Source organism: Amblyraja radiata, chromosome 24 (assembly GCF_010909765.2).
Source record: "Amblyraja radiata isolate CabotCenter1 chromosome 24, sAmbRad1.1.pri, whole genome shotgun sequence".
In the NCBI taxonomy this organism is placed as follows: domain Eukaryota; kingdom Metazoa; phylum Chordata; class Chondrichthyes; order Rajiformes; family Rajidae; genus Amblyraja; species Amblyraja radiata.
Window position 1 is genome coordinate 5,814,414 of NC_045979.1, and position 22,050 is coordinate 5,836,463.

The 22,050-nt window shown below is 42.2% G+C and overlaps 1 protein-coding gene across 1 annotated transcript in view; it reads right to left on the bottom strand.

Moving 5' to 3' along the window:
- Positions 1 to 14,364: 14,364 nt before the first annotated feature.
- The window catches only part of LOC116986718 (F-actin-capping protein subunit alpha-1-like), a 29,315-nt gene continuing 21,629 nt past the window's right edge, over positions 14,365 to 22,050 (bottom strand). Inside the window, exons 5-9 of the mRNA XM_033042315.1 lie at positions 21,548 to 21,627; positions 17,947 to 18,025; positions 17,795 to 17,866; positions 16,963 to 17,025; positions 14,365 to 16,549 (exon numbers count right to left, since the gene is read on the bottom strand). Coding sequence (XP_032898206.1) covers positions 16,409 to 16,549; positions 16,963 to 17,025; positions 17,795 to 17,866; positions 17,947 to 18,025; positions 21,548 to 21,627 — 435 coding nt within the window. The 3' untranslated portion in view covers positions 14,365 to 16,408. The remainder of the gene's footprint in view (positions 16,550 to 16,962; positions 17,026 to 17,794; positions 17,867 to 17,946; positions 18,026 to 21,547; positions 21,628 to 22,050) is intronic.

The following is a 22,050-nucleotide window of genomic DNA, read 5'->3' on the forward strand; positions in this document are numbered from 1 at the left end:
AAACGGGGAATTACAGACCAGTTAGTCTAACATCGGTAGTGGGGAAACTGCTAGAGTCAGTTATTAAAGATGGGATAGCAGCACATTTGGAAAGTGGTGAAATCATTGGACAAAGTCAGCATGGATTTACAAAAGGTAAATCATGTCTGACGAATCTTATAGAATTCTTCGAGGATGTAACTAGTAGCGTGGATAGGGGAGAACCAGTGGATGTGGTGTATCTGGACTTCCAGAAGGCTTTCGACAAGGTCCCACATAAGAGATTAGTATACAAACTTAAAGCACACGGCATTGGGGGTTCAGTATTGATGTGGATATAGAACTGGCTGGCAAACAGGAAGCAAAGAGTAGGAGTAAACGGGTCCTTTTCACAATGGCAGGCAGTGACTAGTGGGGTACCGCAAGGCTCAGTGCTGGGACCCCAGCTATTTACAATATATATTAATGATCTGGATGAGGGAATTGAAGGCAATATCTCCACGTTTGCGGATGACACTAAGCTGGGGGGCAGTGTTAGCTGTGAGGAGGATGCTAGGAGACTGCAAGGTGACTTGGATAGGCTGGGTGAGTGGGCAAATGTTTGGCAGATGCAGTATAATGTGGATAAATGTGAGGTTATCCATTTTGGTGGCAAAAACAGGAAAGCAGACTATTATCTAAATGGTGGCCGACTAGGAAAAGGGGAGATGCAGCGAGACCTGGGTGTCATGGTACACCAGTCATTGAAAGTGGGCATGCAGGTGCAGCAGGCAGTGAAGAAAACGAATGGTATGTTAGCTTTCATAGCAAAAGGATTTGAGTATAGGAGCAGGGAGGTTCTACTGCAGTTGTACAGGGTCTTGGTGAGACCACACCTGGAGTATTGCGTACAGTTTTGGTCTCCACATCTGAGGAAGGACATTATTGCCATAGAGGGAGTGCAGAGAAGGTTCACCAGACTGATTCCTGGGATGTCAGGACTGTCTTATGAAGAAAGACTGGATAGACTTGGTTTATACTCTCTAGAATTTAGGAGATTGAGAGGGGATCTTATAGAAACGTACAAAATTCTTAAGGGGTTGGACAGGCTAGATGCAGGAAGATTGCTCCCGATGTTGGGGAAGTCCAGGACAAGGGGTCACAGCTTAAGGATAAGGGGTAAATCCTTTAAAACCGAGATGAGAAGAACTTTTTTCACACAGAGAGTGGTGAATCTCCGGAACTCTCTGCCACAGAGGGTAGTCGAGGCCAGTTCATTGGCTATATTTAAGAGGGAGTTTGTGGCTAAGGGGATCAGAGGGTATGGAGAGAAGGCAGGTACGGGATACTGAGTTGGATGATCAGCCATGATCATATTGAATGGCGGTGCAGGCTCGAAGGGCCGAATGGCCTACTCCTGCACCTAATTTCTATGTTTCTATGTTTCTATAAAGAATATAATTTATCACAAAATATCCGAAATTGATTCAAACCTGCAACTTCATTTATAGCATCACCTACACTGAGTTCAAGCCTGTGACTGGCACAATGCCAAACAGTTGCATTGGGGAAATCATCAAGAAACAGTTTCATTTTGTCCTAGCATTACTGATGCACCATCAGTTACAAGTGATATCACATTTCCTTTTAGGTACTGTTTTGAAAAAACACCTCTTTGTAAGCAACTTAGAAGCCCATATATAGATTTTGCATTTGCACAAAGTTTCACATGTCTAAGTCAAAATAGAATGATATAGGTTGGGAAGATTCACCAACTGCTGCTCTCAAGCAGACTACTAGAACAGTTTTGCAATTAATAGTAGTAGATTCATCAATCATAATAGACATTTTAGATTGTTTTGAAATTGTATTTTTCACCACAGTCTTTCGCATCTGGTTCTTTATGTGGTGAGTAACATCTGCACATGACTTACGAGTGTAGAACGTACCCTAAATCAGAAGACATATCTGTGTATGGCCTACCTTTGTACAATATTATATACAGTTCTAAAAACTCGACCTGTTTTTGCTTTGTCCTTTTTCAGTGACATATACACTGCATTTTTGATTGCTTTTTTTTTTCAGCTGTATCATTGATTTTTTTGGCACCTGATATGAGCTTCACGATTTTTGTGCTTAAAAATCTTTTTTCTTAAACTCGTTAACTGTTTTGCTTTGTCATCACTCACTCCTACTACATTAACACTGCACCACTCATGAGACAAATTAATTCCTTGTGTTCGTTCAAGTCCAAGATGACCACACTTGCTGCATACACTACATCCTAGTTTTCTGTTTTTAACAATTAGCCAGGGATATTCTTTCTTTTTGTTTAAGTACATTTCTTGTGTCCAACAGTCTGGAAGATCACATTTTTCAATATATTTTGAAATGTCTTCACTTGCAGCATCAGGCGAAACAGCTGCATCAGTTACATTATCATTTTCAAGTAATTTAGCTTTCTTTACTGGCTGAGTGTTTTCATTATCATTTATTTCTTCATCGATCTGAAGACGCTGTCTTTTAAAGTATCTCAGTATGCTCATTTTCACAGGGGTACACAAATCTGAAATGTGTAGATATTTGATAGTGATATATAATAAAATATTTCCACTTGCACTAGTGCTTTGCTAAATAACACCAGCCACAATAAAATATTCACCACTCACGATTTAGGCTGGAAAAAACTACTGGTACTACTTATTTAATTTTCTCCCCACCCATTCTAATTTAACTGAAACACTTAATCTGAAAATGCAGTTTCTTAGTGGGGGCAGATAATAGAAAAAGTATTGAATTATCACCCGGGCCTCCGGCGCTGCATTCGCTGTAGGGCAGCAACTCTACCGCTGCGCCACCGTTGCTTCTATGTATTCCTCAGCTCATTTGCCCAGCTAATAAAGATCCTGCTACAATTTTTAACAATCATCTTTGCTCTCTACAATACCACCTACTTTAGTGTTATCTGCAAAAAACGTACTAATCTATGAGACACGATCTCCCACGTACAAAACCATGCTTCTTCTTCTTGGGTATGGCGTGCACAGCCTAAAGTTGTAGGACAACTTGTTCTATTTGATCTTATTTGAATGTGCACGCCGGGTTGGTTGCATTTGTCGAAACAGGTTCCACATGAAGGTTACAATCTCCCCCCCCAAAAACCATGCTGATGATCCCTGATCAGCCGTTATCCATGTAAATGCATGTCCCTCAGAATACTTTCCAGTAACTTTCCAACCACAGTTGTCGGATTCACTGACCTATAGTTCCTATGCTTTTCCGTGCAGCCCTTCCTAAATCATGGCATGACATTTGCCACCCTCCAGTCTTCCAGCACCTCACGTGTATTTGATGATCACTCCTATCTCAGTCAGGGCATCTACAATTTGCTCTCTAGCTCCCCAGTGTCCTCAGATATATCTGATAAGGTCCGGGAGATTTGTCTACCTTCATACACGTCAGTACCTTCAGCACCTCCTTGACCGTAATACTGACTGTCCTCTAGGCACATCCAGTGACTACCCCAAGACTACTCCAATCCTCATGTCTTTCTCCACGATAAAAACAGAGGAGAACTACTCATTGAGCACCTTGCCCATCTCCTGTGGCTCCACAGAGTTGACTGCTTTGATACCGGAGGGGTCCTATTCTCTCACCGGTCACCCTTTTCCCCTTAATGTACTTATAAAATCTCCTGGGATATTTTATACAAAAAAAGTCAAAGTGCTGGAGCATCTCTGGAGGACATGGATACGTGACGTTTTGAATCGGGGCCCTTATTCAGACTGATCGTAGTGATGGAGGGTGGGGTAGAACGCTGGAGGAGAGTGGAGAGCAGGACAGAGCCTGATGAATGATAGATTGATACAATTGAGGAAGGTTTTGATCAGCAGTTGGGTGGACAAAACCCAGAGACTGGAAGAAGACAAAATACCGTGAGATAAGGAGAGGCAAGGCTCAAAATGTGAAGACAGAGGAAGGGATACAAGTGAAAGGGGAGGGGGGAATGGGAAAGGATTTTGTTGGTTAATTACCAGAGATTGGAGAATTCAACGTTCATACCAATGGGTTACAAGCCAACCAAGTATATTAAGACCAAGGGAGAGGATAGGGCCTCTAAAGCAACACGGTTATCTATGTGTGGATCCATAGGAGGTGGGTGAATTGTCAAATGAATATTTCGCATCTATTTTTTCATGGAGAAAGACATGGGCAATAGTGAACCCAGATAATTCAATAGTGATGTTTGAAGAGTCCACTTTACAGAAGAGGAGGTGCTGGAGATCTTATAACACATAAAGGATAAATTATTGGGCCCTGATCCTGCACTGTAGGATATTGTGGGAGCTGGGAAAGAAATTGTGGAGCCCTTGGCAGTGATATTTGGATCACTGATCGCCATGTGATGTGCTGGAATACTGCAGGAGGGTGAATGTGGTGCCTCTCTTTGAGAAAATCTGCAAGGAAAAGGTTGGGAACTGCAGACTGGTAAACCAAACATCAGCAGTGGGTAAGTTTTTGCAGGGGAGTCTGAGGAACAGGATCTACATGCACTTTGAAAGGCAAGGACTGATGAGGGTGGGGGGGGGGGGGGGGGGGGGTGGGGGGGAGGAGGGGGGGGGGGGGGGAGTCAGCATGAGTTTCTGCTTGGGAAGCATTTCTCACAAAGGTGTCCAAAAAGGTTGATGACAGTGCAGAAGACATTGGCCACATGGCCTTTAGCAAGGCCTTGGACAAAGTACCATATGGTAGCCTGGTCTGGAAGATTAGATCCCATGGATCCGGGATAAACCAGCCAACTGGATGCAAAGCTTGACTTGAAGGTAGGAAACCAAGGATAGAAGTCTGCATGTAACATGTGCTGTGCCACAGGGACAGTATTAGGTCGTTCCACAATTCAATATTTATCTTAACCATTTGTATATTAATCAGGTATGATGGATAGTAAGTTTGTAGATGACACTAAAATTGGTGGTAAAGGAGGTTACCTAAGATTACAACATGATCTTGGTCAATGGGCAAAGGAATGGCAGATGGAGTTTAATTTAGATATATGGAGAAGTATTACATTTGGATTTGACAAACCAGAGACCTGGACGTACAGGTACATTGTCCCATATAATTGGTGACACAAGTGGATGAAGAAGGCACTGCATTGGGCTGGATATTGAATACAGGAACTGGGGCATCATGTTACATCTGTACCACTATTGTGGTCCTGTGTATAGTTCTGGAGGCCCAGCTACAGTATATGAAGGATATCTTTAAACTGGAAAAATCTTTTTTCGAGAACTTCTTCAAAGTTGGTATCCCTGGAAGTGAGGTGGCAAGGAATTTAACAGTTAGTGAAAATGGAAAAACTACAAATCCCAGAAATCTGAAATAAAATCAGAAACCGAAAGATCTTGAACCTGAAGCATTAACTGTTTCTCTTGCCACACATGTTGACTACCTGTTGAATGTCTATTGCATTTTCAATCTGTATTCCTATCTACATAACCAGAAACAAAATGCTGGAGTAACTCAATGGAACAGGCAGCATCTCAGGAGAGAAGGAATGGGTGATGGTTCTGGTCGAGACCCTTCTTCACTGAAGTCAGGTCTCGACCCGAAACGTCGAGTCTGAAGAAGTGTCTCATCCCGAAAGTCACCCATTCCTTCTCTCCAGAGATGCTGCATGTCCGGCTGAGTTACTCCAGCATTTTGCATCTATCTTAGGTGTAAACCAGCATCTGCAGTTCCTTCCTCCACAACTTCTCAACGAAAGGTGCTCTAAACTCAGTTTTCCTTGGTGCGTCTCAGTGGGAAGAAATGTTTGAGGTGAAAATGCTCCTCTAAAGAAGTGTTGACAGAGATACATCATGAGATCAGAATCAGAATCACACTTTATTCTCCAAGAATGTTTTGCATCATATGAGGAATTTCATTGGCCAGGTCAGACATACAATTAAAAGTAACAGATCACTCAAGAACACATTTTAACATGAACGCCCACCACAGTGACTCCAACACATTCCTCACTGTGATGGAAGGCAAAATAAAGTACAAGTCCTTCCCTTAGTTCTCCCGTGGTCGTGGGCCTCGAGCCCCCATTGACGGGATGATCTTAACTCCCATAGCCTGCGGCGTTCGGGCCATCCGTGTCGAGGCGATCAAGCTCCCGCATCAAGGGGATGTCAGCGCCCCCGCGCTGGACGATCAAACCTCACGTCGGGACTGGTCGAACCTTCCACGACGTTGGAGCTCCCGACTCGGCCTCACCCGAGACTGCAAGTGCTTGGTGTTGGTTTCGCGGTGGGAGCCATCCCAGGCAACGGATCAGCTCCGATGTTAAGTCCACGCCCCGCGGTGGGGCTCACGACAGTCCGAGGAGGCTTCCAGCTCTGTTGATGGTAGGCTGCAGAGCCTGGAGAATGTGATCCGAAAATCAATCACATCACCGGGAAGGTAAGAACCTGAAAAAAAGTTTCCCCCGATCCCCTCCCCCTTTCCCCCCACATAAAGCAAACCGAAGAACAATAAAACAAAAACTTTTAACAAACTAAGAAATAACAAAAAGAGTGAAAAGACGAACAGACTGCCGGCAGGGCAGCCATCGCCCCGGCGCCCCCTGGTGGTGTGGCCACAATTTTTTAGTAATTTCTTGCTCAGAACTTTAACTGTCTTTTGTTTATTTCATTTTTCTTTTTCATGGATGCCATGTTCTTTTGAAGCTTGTTTAAACCAAGGTATTGGCGTTTTAAGCTTCTTCAGCTGAAACGGAGTTCACTTTTTAAATGATAAGAATTATATATCACCACATGGGGGGGGGGGGGGGGGGGGGCCCATCAGGATTTTAGAGGTGATTAGGTGGGGCATGGCCAAAAAAAGGTTGGGAACCACTGGGTTAGACCATGTTTCTGAAGGTGGTGAGGTTAACAGTGACCGTCAATTTCTAAGCCTCAGAAATTTTCCAAGTATCAGGGTTTAGGAGTTGCTTTCTATTCTGGGAGAGTAGAATCCATCTCTATCCTTTACAGGAAACATCAGGCAGAAAGATCACATAGATTTTTGAGGGGTTTCTGATGTTTGTGGGTTTTGTTGAATGCATCATATTGAAAACAGCGCAATTAAATCCTGGATAGATACAAAAGGCTGGAGTAACTCAGTGGGTCAGACAGCACCTCTGGAGAAAAGTAATAGGTGACATTTCGGGTCAAGACCTTTCTTCAGACTGAAGTCTCGACCCGAAACATCACCTATTCCTTTTCTCCAGAGATGCTGTCTGACCTGCTGAGTTACTCCAGCATTTTGTGTCTACCTTCAGTTTAAACCAGCATCTGCAGTTCCTTCCTACAACATTGTTAGCTGTGGCCTAGGTGAGAACGAGAACAGGCATGACTCGCATGACTTTTAAGCTGGTATGACTTGGGAAGTGGGGCAATAGAGAATGCATGGTTACTTGAGGCTCTCAGTTTGAAGGGTCTCGACCTGAAAGATCACCTAATCCTTTTCTCCAGAAATGCTGTCTGACCCCCTGAGTTACTCCAGCTTTTTGTGTCTATCTTCGGTTTAAACTGCATGCCCTCCTGTCAGTTCTTTATTTGTCCACCACTATCAACTATTAGATATGGCAGGACTACAGGCCTTTGATCAGATCAACAGACAATCTATCAAAGGACCCGGTGGGATCTACAGCAGATTGTTTGTTGCTCCTGATTCCATGTCTCTTGTATCTCCTTTGATCCATTGGTTGTGAGATTGCTAAACGCTGCCTATTGCATGCTGCTTTCTGTTTGCCTGTATTGCAGCTTTGCCAGGTTGGTAACACTTCATTGTTAGTTTTGCATGGTGCTACTCCCAGCAAGTTATGAACTCGTCTTTAAATCATGGTTGATCGCCCGGCTTAATATTGATGGTAAAATCAGGGAATGTGCCCGGGCCATGTTAGAAATTGTGGGGGGTGTGTAGATTTCTGCCTCTGCTGTTGATTCACAGCAGCTTATGGATACCCAGTTATGAGTTGCCAACTTTGTTCTGAGTTTTCTCTATCAGTGTTCCTCAGCTGTAGTTCATAACAACTGTCCTCAGTATAACTGCAATGCCACAATAGGATGGAAACTTTCACCAGAGTGAGGTTGGGAATTGTGGATATGCAGGGAATGGAGGAATGTGGATCATGTGCAGGCAAGTTTTGTTTTTAACGGCATCATATTCTGCATGGATATTGTAGACAAACGGCTAGTTTCTGTGTTGTACCATTGTATGCCTCCACAGTGTCTGTGCATGGTAATTTCTACTAATGTTGCCATGGATTGATGCATCTGTAATTTCTACATGATGAAGCCAAAATGTATAAAAATAGCCGTTATTAAAATCTGTCAATTTGCACTTTAATCACGTGATTTCCCCCCCCCCCCCCAATTAAACATCACAAATTGTGGAGTACAGAGGCAAATAAATAAATGATGGGTCTTTGTCCCAAACATTATGGAGGGCACTGTAGATGGTAGAAAGGGGTGGGGATAAACTGGTGAGCAATAGGTGGATCCAGGTAGTCTGAACAAGGATCTCAACTCGAAACGTCACCCATTTCTTCTCTCCAGAGATGCTGCCTGTCCCGCTGAGTAACTCCTGTATTTTATGTCTATCCAGGTACAGAGGGTTGATTGGCAGATGTCAGGGGGAGAGAAGGGTGGAGATAGTTACAAAGGCTGGAAGTGATGTGGAGAATGCATTGGGTTGCAGATGGGATAATCCAGTAGGAAAGGAAGGTGAGAGATGGAATGGAAAATAAAAGTCATTGCAGGTAGATGAGAGGGGGAGGTACAAAGGTAAGGGTGGAAGGGAAATAGGGGACCCAAAGAAATGGGGTGGGTGATGAGCAGGAGGCGGAGAAAGGAACTGAAGTGACGGGGTGTGGAGTTACTGAAGGGACAGGGAGGATAAAGAAAGGTGTTTGTGTGAGAACCTGGATAGATCTGAAAAGAGACAAGTGTTCTACATGAAATTGGAGAAATCAACGTTCACGGCGTTGGGTTGTCGGCTACCCAAGTGGAATGTGAGATGTTCTTCCAGTTTGCGTGTGCTTCACTTTGACAATTGATGCAAAGGGCAGTAATGTTGGTATGGGGATGAGAAGGGGAATTGAAATGGCTTGAAACCAAGAGCTCAGGCTGATGCTGGTGGACTGAGCACCAGTGTTTGGCACAGCAGTTGCCTGGTCAATGCTTGGTCTCACTGATGTGGAGGCCACATCATGAGCATGAAATGCACTAGGAGAGGTTTGGATTGGCGTGGAGTGAGTGGATGGCTGTATGTTCTAGGGGTGGGTTTGCAGTAGGCGAGGGAAGTGGAGGTCAAGACAGTCAACATCACATAAGCAGTTGGAAATGAAAGAGAAAAAACAGAAGGCTAGAAGAGGTTGCCCAAAAGCAAGATATATGTTGGAGACAGAAGAAAGGGTCATCAGTAATGTCAAGGAGTTCTCACCGACGATAAAGGCATGGAGGCGATGGATGGGCTCGACCTCATGGCAGGCTAGAGCTCATTAAGGTGTAGGCATATGGGTACCAGGTTTGGCCTCTGCTGGAGACTCAGCAGAGGGGGAGAAGATCCGGGGAAATGGAGAAGACACAGCAGGTGTTAGAGCTGGGACTAGACAGGGGATCAGCAGAGTCAAGGGTGGTGGGAGGAGGGGAGCTCAGAGGAGTGAGTGGAGTGTGGGATGGTTTTAGGCTTGGGGGTGGAGGATGCAATCAGTGACAGGGGAAGTGGTGTGGCCCGCTGGTGTCAGGCATCACCCTGGCAGTAGGAAATGAAAACGAGAAAGAGTAGGACGGACGGAATCATGTGTCTCCAGCTTTTAGCTTTTGTATTCTCCTCCTTTTAAAAACAATGAAGTTACATTTGCCATTTCCAACGCAAAGACACTGCTTCATTATCTGTATAATTGGGGAAGATGATGATTAGTATAATCATAAGATACGTATTGTGAGTTGGTGAATCACCTTTCAAAAGATTAAAAGTCTTCTGGCAACTCTGAAGGATCAACAACCATAAATTATTTCATGATAGTATAATCAGAAATGCATTATAGATATTATCAGACTAAAGGGGTTGGAATGCAAGCTGAAGATAAAACCCAAGAATCTTCCAGTGATATCCGGAACATTAATGAGTACACCAAAAGTTTGTTTCTATATTGGCTTTAGCGGCAGTCAGCAACAATATGGTCAACAGAAACATCAGTTGGCAAATGAAGCTCAATGCCGTGTACGTCATGAATGAATGAACAAATAAGTTTATTGGCCAGGTATTCACATACAAGGAATTTGCCTTGATGCACAAGGAGCAGTACAACGTGGCAGCCATCGTCGGCGCCAGCAGCAGCAGCAGCAGCTACACTGCAAAGTCATGTGGCATGTCATTTTGTTGACATATAAGCAGCTGTTAGATGCTACACACGTTAGTGAGCAAACCAGCCAGAACAGAAAGGATAATTGAAAATACCAGATAAAGAAACCAATTCAGTTCAGATAAGATTGAGGCATTGCAGTAAATATGGACTTGTGTGCTGTGACAATGTGGCATGATTAGTAAACCTAACCAAACCAGAAAAACAAGAATTTATAGAAAAGGAGAAATAGAAAATTAGTTAGAAGACACTGTGGAAGATCAAGATTTAAATTCATACATCAATTAAGCGTCAAATTTAGGTGGAAGAATAAAATAATACATTGTGAATAAGTGATCGTATTCATGGGATGTGGGTCTGCTGGCAAGAGCAATACACACTGGCCAAAACATGTAAATGCAGCAAGTCTGAAATACAAGCCGAAAAATTAGCCACATCACTGCTTCAGCCGCATACATTTAGTACAAACTGCCTTACTCAGACAACACGTATCAAACCATAAATATTTACTTAATAATGCACATAACTCAATGAATGTTAAACATTCAACAATCACAAAACACGTTCTTTTCACTGAGCATTTTACCAACAAAGTCTGAAGTTCACATGCAAATGAATACCATGATCACATGCACAAGAACTTTCTAAAATGTATATGTTCGTGGGAAGTGAATGTCACTGGCAATATAGGCATTTATAATCCTTCTATATTTGCCCTTGAACTGTGCAGGCAGTCACTATTATAATCATATTTTATTCCAATTGAGATGAATTTGTAAATTAAGTACTCAAGTTATTTTTTGAAAGAGTGAGTATTTCACAGCACAGGGAAGCCCAAAACATTTCTCTGTACAAGGAGTTGAACCAGCCAGTTTGAACCTTACAAAGTTCCACAAATATCAAGAGATGTGGCTATAAATGAGAGATATAATGTTGGTTGGTGGGACTTTCTTGACTATTTACTTGATAGACAAACTAAATTAATAAAACCAGGAAATGCTGGAAACTCTCAGCAGGTCATGCAGTATCTGTGGAAAGAGAAACGGGGTTAACATATCACATCATTAGGGCATACCAGACTCCCTTCAAGCTGAAACTTTTCCCAGGTGCTGCAGGGCTGACCTCCCAAAGGTTTTAGCCATCAATGTGCATTATTCGACAAACGGATAGTGAAGATGATTGTGAAAGATTGCAGCAGGATCTGGATCGATTGGCCAGGTGGGCAGAGGAACAGTTGATAGAATTTAATACAGAGAAGTGTGAGGTGTTGCATTTTGGGATGTCGAACAAGGACAGGACCTACATAGTAAATGGTAGGCCTCTGGGTAGTGTTGTAGAGCAGAGAGATCTAGGTGCACGGTTCCTTGTAGGTCTAGTCGCAGGTAGATAAGCTTTTGGCATTTTGGTCTTCATCAGTCAGAGTATTGAGTATAGAAGTTGGGAGGTCATGTTGCGTTGGTGAGAATATTTTGTTCAGTTCTGGGCACCATGTTATAGGAAAGATATTGTCAAGCTTGAAAGGGTTCAGAAAAGATTTACGAGGATGTTGCCAGGACTAGAGGGTGTGAGCTATAGGGAGAGGTTGAGTAGGCTGGGTCTCTATTCCATCGATCGCAGGAGGATGAGGGGGATCTTATAGAGGTATACAAAATCACGAGAGGAATAGATCAGGTAGATGCACAGAATCTCTTGCCCAGAGTAGGGGAATCGAGGACCAGAGAACATAGGTTCAAGGTGAAGGGGAAAAGATTTAACAGGAATCCGAGGGGTAACTTTTTAACACAAAGAGTGGAGGTAGTTGAGGCAGGGACTATCCCATCGTTTAAGACACAGTTAGACAGGTACATGGATAGGACAGGTTTGGAGGGATATGGAGCAACCGCATGCAAATGAGACTAGTGTAGCTGGGACATTGGCCGGTGTGGGCAAGTTGGGGCGAGTTTAACTTCTTTGGGAGCAATACCACAACCAGATCAATAGAGTGTCAGCCAAAGATCATACTGCAACCTGCATTAAATGTCAAATGCATGCAGTAGATCACTTTGAAAATGTTACTGTCATAGCAGCTGACTGAAGCAGCTGAACTCTGTTGTTGAACAAAATTGAATTATTCCACAAATAACTCAGTAGGATTACAGATTCTCTTTTCTCTACATTTGGAGAGAAAAGACAGGTTAGCATTCAACTAACTTGCTAACCGAGCTACAGAAAAGGAATTCTCTTTAACACCTTCCATTTCTGTAATCCTTTCCAAATTTCCTTCAATTATGTGCTCTTGCACATCCCCATGTATTCATTGTATCCATTCAGTTAAGCAGGCTCAAAGCTCTGGAATCCCTTCCCCTTTCAAGGCCTCGCTAAAGAAAATTTGACAAAGTTAGTCCCCGTGTGTCCATGATGTGACTTAGTATCAATTAAATGTTCCCGTAATGAAAGCAGGGGTAGTTTACATTAAACGATTATATAAATGTGTTCCTGTCAGCTGAATAAAGTCAATGTGCACTCCTGAAGAGTGGGGTCAAATGTACCAGTCTACCTACAAAAATTATAAGTTATATCTGTGGTTACCACGAGGTGCTTCTCTGGGGATTGTCACCTTGTCATGTGGAGAAGCTTGTGTGGACCTGAGAGCGATGCCGTCTGGAGCTATGCTCCTGGTAGGGCCACCCTTGGCGATGCGGTCGAGGGGGAGATCTCTGACAATGAGCAATCCAACCAAGATCTCAACGGTGGAACAGGCGGAGTACGTTGGCTGACCTTAGTGGAGCATCACAACGGCTGGGAAGGCTGATGAAGAGTGCAGAAGAAAAGTGTCTCTGGTCGTCTTGGACTTCATGCCATTGGATCCTGACCCAGATGTGTCAGGAGCGTGGGGTGGCTGCCTGTGCACCAGTCTCCCCACGTTAAACAAAGTCACGCACAGGCGTTTTCCATATAGGGAATAGCACCCTGGAGACACTCATGGTCAGCCATGACCGAAGATGGCCTAAGACCCTAAAGTTAGGCTACCTAGTTCAATAAATTGGGAGATTCAAAAAACGTCATGACCCCGAGACCGAGTTAGAGAAACATTGCTTTTCTTAGCTCTTTGCAGGCTCGTTCACATTTTTGGGATATTTCCTCACCATCAATGGTTACTACTGATGTATGAGAGATGCAAGTCATCTTCTCCATTTTTGTTTTCAACACGAATTTCAGAAGCTATTGCAGGTGTGGATCATCCAGTTGTCATTTAATTTCACCCATGCATTCCCTCTCAGGAAATAATTCATGCATTTCTTCCCTAACTAGGACTGGGGAGAAGGTCTGGTGTCCTTTCATCACTGTCAATGATGATTTAGATAAAGTCACAAGACTTGGTGAAGCTTCTGGTCTGTGTGGTTCAGAATGATTTAAAAAAACACTCACCATTTAACACAAGCTCCCTCACAACTGACCAGATAAACAACTGCATCTCAGTTAGTCTTCAGATTGCAAGTTTACATATACAATGTACAATATACATATGCAAGTATACAACTTCTACCGCGGACCCGGCGTGGACTTAACATTACCCCTAGAGGGGAGCTTCTACCGCCGGCCCTGCGGTCTGCGGTGCTTCTGGCTGCGGCGGGGACTTTAAATCTACGACCGCCGGCCTGCGGCCTACACCAACCTAAAGCCGCGGTCTCCGGTGAGGAAGAGCCGATCCTGGACTGACTCTTGACTCTGGACTCTGGTCCCGACCACGGGGGGAAATGGAGGAGGATTGGCCAAATTTTGTGCCTTCCACCACAGTGATGAATGCTGTGGTGGATGTTTGTTAAATTTTTATTGTGTATTGTGTGTTCTTTATCATTGTACCGCTGCTGACAAATTCATTTCACTTGTACTTTATGTGCAATGTGACGAATAAAACTGATTGTATTGTATTGTATATCACATGTTGAAGCAGCGTGCATTCTTCTCCATATCACCCTTTGTCTCATGACACATTTGAGATGCAAGAAATAAAACAGCTTGAGAAAATGACGAATGTAAGTAACTTTACTTGATTCAAAATCAATTTTTAAAAAATCGCTCCACTTTTTTTTGCGACTGCAATTACCCGTCAAGCAGAGATTTTGCTGATTACAATTTCATTTTGGAGATCTATTGAGTAATCTTCAAGCTCACCACCACTGTTTTATCTGATGCCCGCTACACCATTTGGATTACGAAATAGCCTCTGTCGATTTTGAAATTCCACTGGCAGTGTACGACTAAAAAATTGCATTTTAAATTTAATAAAAGCAAAATACAGTACAAAACAATCCATTTTAAGATAAAAAGCAAAGCCTTTTTTGGAGATTAAGAGAAAGGGAGTTATATAACAGTTTTTTCATTAAAAAAAAATCTTACCAGCATAAAACTCTGTAAAAATATTGGTGCAGATAATACTAGCCTGCCACTTGTCACATTGACATTGCTTTACATTTGTTCCTGCGCAAGTTAAAATGAACACCAAATAACTAGTTTATGTTGCAGTAACCTTCCTTAAGTGTCAATTTTGTATTCTCCTTCCCATCCAGGTATCCATATACTGATGATAGAAATGTAACGCAAATGGCCAATGGATGGAAGACCTGGAACTTAACTTTGCACCAGCCTGAACACTCAAACTCTCCACTTCCTGATACCAGTCAGTGCTTTACTGCTGGTGTGTGTGTGTCTCTCTCTCTCCCTCATCAGTAGTTTTCAGGAATGCAGCAGAACTTGCTTCATCGCATGTTGCATTTCACTACCAGCACCTTATAAATGAAGCTTTAAAGTGTTATAATGGACTGAGGCAAGTGGTCTGAAGGACTGAAGAAGTTGGCCTCTATACTTTGATTGCGTTATCATCCTGTTGGTTTCCTCCTTCAACTGGTCAGTAAGGTTTGCTCCTTCAGTTACTGCATTTGAACCATTCCTGCCTAAACGAGCAAGCTATTATCCCTCTCTGCTGGTGCATTTTCAGCATTGGTTTAAGTTATTGTGTATCAAAAAATGAGGTAAAACAAGTGTGAGAGGAAGATCAGAATGTTGAATTGTCCAATTTTCCACTCCTCTGCCTCTCTAATCCGTCTAACCAGAGCAATGTTCCAGTCTGAATTTCCAGCTCCTTGCTGAATGCAACTCCAGTTAGCCAATATACAGAAAAAGCACATTTCACTTTAAATGTCTTACACGACACGGTTTACATCATGGAACCTTCAATTGATTAAAAAAAGAATGTACAATATAATGATTAAAGAGACAAATGATGGAGATTGTTTTAAGCGATTAGATGAGGAAGTAGAGCAGAAGAGAGGAATGACACCAAATGCTGTTGCTTCAAGCTTTCTTCAGACAAGCAGTACCTTTAAGCAGAGCCACCTTGGCTGATTTCTGAAATTTTGTTTTTAAAAAGGCGCTTGAACACTGCACCATCCTGCCTTGTTGGTGACAGAATGAGGTGTGGCCTCACAAAAGGTTAAAAACAAAGGGGAGTAAAGAAATACAAGCGGGTGCGGAGCAAGTCTGAGTTGAAATTAAAAAGCTGCAGTGCTCTGAGAATTATCAGCGGCGCTTTCAAAAACCTTTAACTTCAAAATGAATCCTAATTCTTACTCAGTTGCTGAGCATAGCTATTATATGTTTTCAAGATATTGACTGTTCTGCCAGCCGCACTTCGAAACAGCAGCTGCATTTCAAGCTACAAACCCAGAGGGGGAGAAATAAGTAGAACTTGACCTAACACATCAAAATATCCACAGACTTCATAAAAGCAACACCGAACTTCCACATTGATTGTTCATTCAGCCCCAGATCAATTTCTTTGCTTTCTGAAAGACATACAAATTAACTGACTGATATCTTACATATAGCCATTTGGCTGTAACTTGTCGGTCTAGTTCCACTGAATAACATGGTCAAGGTTTCTGAGGTTAGGAAAAGGAGGGTGGAGGCAGAGCAGGAGCAAGAGAGGTTAACTGGAAATCCTCAAATTTCATGAGACCACACCTTGCGCGTTTTTTCTGCACATTGACATTAAGCCTCTTTTACATGTTTGTTTTAAGCATTCTGCATCTCTTGGCCAATCCTGTAGCTCATGATCTTGTTCCAGTCGACTTTCGTGCGGGTTACTGGCAAGCTCCTGCGTAAGGCTTTGAAGGTGGTGTCAGACATGGCATTGTAATTTTCACAGATTGCAGTCTGAAACAAAATACAACCATTAAAACACACTGGAATAACTTCAATATGAAAATACTTCAGAGGAAGGTGCAAAGAAAATAAAAACTTATTGAGTCCTTCAGAGCAACACTAACATTTTGGCAACATCCATTGCAATTGAATCTTCTCATCTTAATTTCTAAAGTAAAATTCTACCTGTTGCTTCCTGAACTTGCTCGCACTATTTATCTCAATGTTCCTGAAAAGTCTCCTTCAGCCTTTATCATTCTCCAGGTGAGTTAAACAGATATTGTATCACTTGAGCTCCAAGCATTTATGACAGAACTTGCAGCAGAGACCTCATTAACAGGCTCATTTCACATTCACAATGGATCAATTATTATTGGGACGCTTTTAAGTTTTTCAACAACCCACATACACTGGGGGCTACATACCTGGTAATCACACTCAGCCGCTTCAATCAGTTTCACAAATTCCTTTGCAGTTTGGGTCTCGTTCTAAAGATGAAAGAACAAAGAAAAAGTCAGGAGTATTAATTCAGTTTGAACAACCTAGCATCAAACATAAATACACAGCTACTAGATTGCGCACATAACTTACATTGCAGTACTGACATCACACATCGACTTGGGAAATAGCATTATTTCAACTCCTGATTCATTATGCAAAATCCTGATCCCATTTATCCACCAGAATCACAATTACCGGTGCAGAGTCTTCATCCACAACTTAGTCCACAAACCCAGCACCTACCTGTTCAACTAGTTACTGCATAGTACAGGGCTTCTCAATCATAAATGGCACTGCATGGTGAAACTTAAACAGAATTGTTCTGATAGCAGTTATGCTTTTTCCCACAATGACAATTTGGGATGGTCATTAGATAGACATAAAATGCTGGAGTAACTCAGTGGGACAGGCAGCATCTCTGGAGAGAAGGAATGGGTGACGTTTCGCATCAAGACCCTTCTTTAGATTCCTTTGTCTCAAGAAGAGTCTTGACCCGAAACATCACCCATTCCTTCTCTCCAGAGATGCTGCCAGTCCCGGTGAGTTACTCCACCATTTTGTGTCCATCTTCGGTTTAAACCATCATCTAGTTCCTTCCTGCACACATGGTCAATAAATATTATTCTTTCCGGCAATGCCCACATCCCATGAAAGGATTGGGCGATGAAAGGAAACCTATTTAATCCCAATCAAAGCCAGTAACTTCTTTACATTGTTCTGAGGATCAGTATCTATTTAAAATCAATTTAGACTTACTGAGATTTGCAAGGATTCTTGGATGTCCTTGTGGCTCATCAACTGAACATTGCCATCTTCATAATAATGAACCTTGAAAGACATGACAGGTTTAATATAGTTTGTTCTGTGTATAATGAAATTTGTACAATCATACAAGAAAGGAGGCAGACCTGAATCTTCAGAACTCCAGTGAGCTGAACTGATGGTGGGTTAATAGTGAATTTCCATTCTGATCTCCAACGTCCATTCCTTTAAAAAGTGTTTTAAAAACAGGACATAATTTGCAACTAACAATATACTTGGAACAAACACTTATTTAGTCCAAATCAACACAATAAGATAAAGTTTATAAAGCTGCAGAAAATACAGTATGGGAGTAAACTAGCTAAAAATACAAAAACAAACAGTATGAGTGCCTACTGGTATCTAATAGGGCACATGGAGGTGAGACTTGGAAATTAATCATGGGAAGTAGAGAAATAGCAGAGATTCTAATAAAAAGATTTTCAGTGGGCATTCTTGGTAGCAAACTTAAAAGCGTCCCAATAATAATGGATATTCAAAGTGCGATGAGGAGGAATTTAAACCAATCTAAACAAGTACTATTGAGACACAAGGAACTGCAGATGTTGGAATCTCGAGCACAACACAAAGTGCTGAAGGAACTCAGCAGGTCAGGCAAACATATAGTGAAAATGGACAGGTGACATTAATTAATGTGGCTAAAGGCTAATGTCCATTGGATCTGATGACCTGCATCCTCGGGTCTGAAGGGAAGTGGTTGCCGAGATATATTGGTTGCAATCTGCCAACAGCTCCTGGATTTTGCATAGGTCCCAAAGAATTAGAATACCACAACGTTTAGTTCAGTTTATTACTGTCACATGTACCAATGTAGTCTTTTCTTTGACTGGGTAGCATGCAATAAAAAACTTTTCACCGTACATGCAATGATACTGCTTGACTTCGCTTTGCAGCCAGTTGAAGTATTCAGGCCTTGCCACAATCGGCGGGTGTCCAAATGATTATGCTGGGACACAAGTTTGGATTCAAGGTAATACCACCATTCAGGAAAGAAGGAAGACAGAGAACAGGAAACTATAGGCCAGCTGGTCTAACATCTGTGGTTAGGAAATTTCTAGAATATATTATTGAGGTTATTTTGTCTTACAGCGTCAGAGACCCGGGTTTGATCATGACTACGGGTGCAGTCTGTACAGAGTTTGTATGTTCTCCCTTGCCAATTTTGACCCCGAGGGTTTTCACCGGGTGCTCCAGTTTCCTCCCACACTCCAAAGATGTACAGGTTTGTAGGTTAATTGGCTTCTGTAAATTGTAAATCATCCCTAGTGTGTAGGATAGTGCTAGTGTATGGGGTGATCACTGGTCAGCACAGACACAGTGGGCCAAAGGGCCCGTTTTTACGCTGTATCTCTAAAGTCTAAAGATTATAACAGCATATTTAGAAATTATAGGACGATCAAGCAGAGTCAACATGATTTTAGAAAAGAAAAGTGGAATTTGATAAATGTGCTTTTTATTATTTTATGATGTGACAAACAGTGAATAAGGGAAAACCAAGTGTTTGGATTTCCAGAAAGAATTATTTTAGCTGCTGCATAACAAGTAACTGCATAAGAGCACATGATGATGGGGGTAATATATTCGCATTTACTCCTGGTTTTCATGTTCTGAAGCAAACCCGAAACCTGATAGTTGTTCTATAACTTTTTTGCACTGACTGGCCTGCACCTTGTCCATCCAAGTCCTGCAGTGGCCTCCACAATGTTTGGGACAAAGACCCATCATTTATTTATTTGCCTCTGTACTCCACAATTTGAGATTTTTAATAGAAAAAGAATCATGTGTGGTTCGTGCAGATTGTCAGATTTTATTAAAGGGTATTTTTTATACATTTTGGTTTCACCATGTAGAAATTACAGCTGTGTTTATACATAGTCCCCCCATTTCTGGGCACCATAATGTTTGGGACACATGGCTTCACATGTGTTTGTAATTGCTCTTATACCTGCATTAAGGAATGCCTCCTTAATGCAGGTATAAGAGAGCTCTCAGCACCTAGTCTTTCCTCCAGTCATTCCATCACCTTTGGAAACTTTTATTGCTGTTTATCAACATGAGGACCAAAGTTGTGCCAATGAAAGTCAAAGAAGACATTATGAGACTGAGAAACACGAATAAAACTGTTAAGAGACATGGCCAAACCTTAGGCTTACCAAAATCAACTGTTTGGAACATCATGAGCAAGAAAGAGCACTGGTGAGCTTACTAATCGCAAAGCGCCTGTCAGGCCAAGGAAGACTTCCACAGCTGATGACAGAAGAATTCTCTCTATAATAATACAGAAAAATCCCCAAACACCTGTCCGACAGATCAGAGACACTCTTCAGGAGTCACGTGTTGATGTGTCAATGACTACTGTCTGCGGAAGATTTCAAGAACAGAAATACAGAGGCTACAGTGCAAGATGCAAACCACTGGTTAGCCGCAAAAATAGGATGACCAGGTTATAGTTTGCCAGGAAGTACTTAAAAGAGCAACCACAGTTCTGGAAAAAAAGCTCTTGTGGGCAGATGAGGCGAAGATTAACTTATATCAGAGTGATGGCAAGAGCAAAGTATGGAGGAGAGAAGGAACTGCCCAAGATCCAAAGCATACCACCTCATCTACAAAACACAGTGGTGGGGGTGTTATGGCCTTGGCATGTATGGCTGCTGAAGCTACTGGCTCACTTATCTTCATTGATGATACAACTGCTGATGGTAGTAACATAATGGATTCAGAAGTGTATAGATACATCCTATCTGCTCAAGTTCAAACAAATGCCTCAAAATACATACACCGGCGGTTCATTCTACAGCAAGACAATAATCCCAAACATACTACTAAAGGAACAAAGGAGTTCAAGCAGTCATTACATGCAAAGGATATGCAACAGAATACTAAACATAACTACTTTCATTTACATGACATTGTTGTGTCCCAAACATTATGGTGCCCTGAAATGGAGGGACCATGTATAAACACTGCTGCATTGCCAGGAGGTGGTGGAAACTGCTACGATGGTGGTGTTTAAGAGACCTTTAGATAGATACATGGAAATGCAGGGAAAAGAGGGATATGGATCATGTGCAGGCTGATGAGATAATCTCGGCGAGCATCATGTTCGACACAAACATTGTGGACTAAAGGGTCTGTTCTAGTGCTGTACTGTTGTGTCCTCTGTTGATACTGGATCAGTGATAGGGCTAGCTAATCATAAAGCAATTATTCAAGAAGAGACCTCTCTCTGCAGAAGCAATCACAGTGGTTAGCAGCTTCAGATTCCTGAACTTTAACATCTCACATGACCTGACCTGGGCCCAGCACATAGGTGTAATCACAAAGAAGGCATGCCACAACCTCTAGTTTAAAAAGATTTGACACCCTCAAACTTCTACAGATGCTCTGTAGTAAGTATCCTCAAGGAACATGTCAATGAAGCAAATGTTCCAATAAAATTTAAATCCACGTTTTTGTTCATTGCCATAGTCTATGTGAGAGGCTGCTATAAAAAAATTGTCATTTGTACCTGTGCCTCATTGTACTTGTGCATAGAAAACAAGACAAGGTAAAGGGATCATTAGGAATGCTCTATACTGAATTGGAACATTTGCTCAATTGTCATGTTACTTAACGCAGAGGCTGAAGTTCAGAGATAGGCATTAGACATGGAACTTTATTTATTAACAGTTAAAAAAAAAAACTTACCAAAAATTATTTGGCTGAAACTGATGATTTTCGATGCAAGCTATAATAGTTTGCTGGCCATTAATTGTCTTACCATATATCTACAAAACAAAATAACAAGTCAGAAAAAAGACCATCAAGCTTCTGTGCAATAGCAATCATCTTTTAATCAGTTTCTAGTGTCTGTGTGTGCACTGTGTACTGTGTGTGCATTGGCTGCCACTTTCATGGAGTCAGAGTTATACAGCAAGGAAACATGCCATTAATCCCAACTTGTCCATGTCAGGTTCCTTCTTGAGACTGATTGTATGTGGTTGGGGAGGGGGGGGGGGGGGCTGGAACAGAGGCCTCCCTTCTCTCTGTCCTAGCTTTCTATCTCCTAATCCAAACAGTCTGGAGAAAGTCACAACCCGAAACGTCACCCATTCCTTCTCTCCAGAGATGCCTGACGCACTGAGATACTCCAGCACTTTGTGTTTATCTTTAGGATTACATTAGTGTCTGTATGCATAAATTGGCTGATG